Here is an 887-nt window from a genome sequence, read left to right as displayed (position 1 = left end):
TTTATTCCCACAATCTCTCATGAGCATACATAACACTTCTAGTTACCTTCGCTGCCTGTGAAAACCGGCCCATATCCGTATACCCGTCAATTGCCGCCGACAGACATGTCAGAGCGCCCTCAGGCCATTCCTTCCGGTAGCATTGTGAGGCGGTTATATAGTTGGATACCTGTTCGTGCTTGACATCACTCTTGAGTTCCGCAACCTTCTTGAAACAGTCTCCTGCCAGACGGACTGTGGTGAGGTGGGATATAGGGTTAGTGGTATAGTGATGTACACCCTCTGCGTATCGAGAATAGGCCTACGAGATACACCAGAAAGACTGCCCAATTGGTTGTTTTCTACACAAACGGTCACGTACGAAAAACCATGTAAACGTATAGTTTGTGCATTGGCTCCAGTGCGAGGCACAGAGAGAGAGATATGGCTATCCGTGACAAGACAACCCACAAATGGGACTCCTACAGCAACATGGTAAACGTATACGACAAATGGTAAACGTATACAGCAACATGGTAAACGTATACAGCAACATGGTAAACTATACAGCAACATTATAAACGTATACAGCAACTTGGTAAACGTATACAGCAACATGGTAAACATATAGGACACTTTCGGATTATAGGGCTCATATATTTCGAGTTGGAAATTCTGAATGATATTGTGTGTTCGATACTAATCACTAGTTTCTCCAAATCGTGCACCTCATTGTCGTTGAATGCTCATCAACTGGCGTGAAATGTGAGCAAGAGAGCGACAGAAAAAGAATTCTAATTGAAGGAACGTAGGCGCGAATGACATCAAACTTCGTATATATTCTAACGTAATTGGGAACTCAAGAGATAAAGAAACGAATACGAGTTGCCTTTAAGTGCGGTTCTCAT

The 887-nt window shown here is 43.3% G+C and overlaps 1 protein-coding gene across 1 annotated transcript; it reads right to left on the bottom strand.

Annotated features, from left to right (window-relative positions):
* Position 1: 1 nt before the first annotated feature.
* Positions 2 to 234, bottom strand: SARC_17473 (hypothetical protein; the record flags this gene model as incomplete). Its single annotated transcript, XM_014288435.1, has 1 exon — positions 2 to 234. A coding segment is annotated over one exon (233 nt), but the record flags the coding sequence as incomplete, so codon positions are not given.
* Between the last annotated feature and the right edge of the window lie 653 nt (positions 235 to 887).

The sequence above is a fragment of the Sphaeroforma arctica genome (assembly GCF_001186125.1).
Source record: "Sphaeroforma arctica JP610 unplaced genomic scaffold supercont1.10876, whole genome shotgun sequence".
In the NCBI taxonomy this organism is placed as follows: domain Eukaryota; class Ichthyosporea; order Ichthyophonida; genus Sphaeroforma; species Sphaeroforma arctica.
The sequence above is the reverse complement of the archived record's forward strand: the minus strand, read 5'-3'. Positions and strand labels throughout refer to the sequence as shown.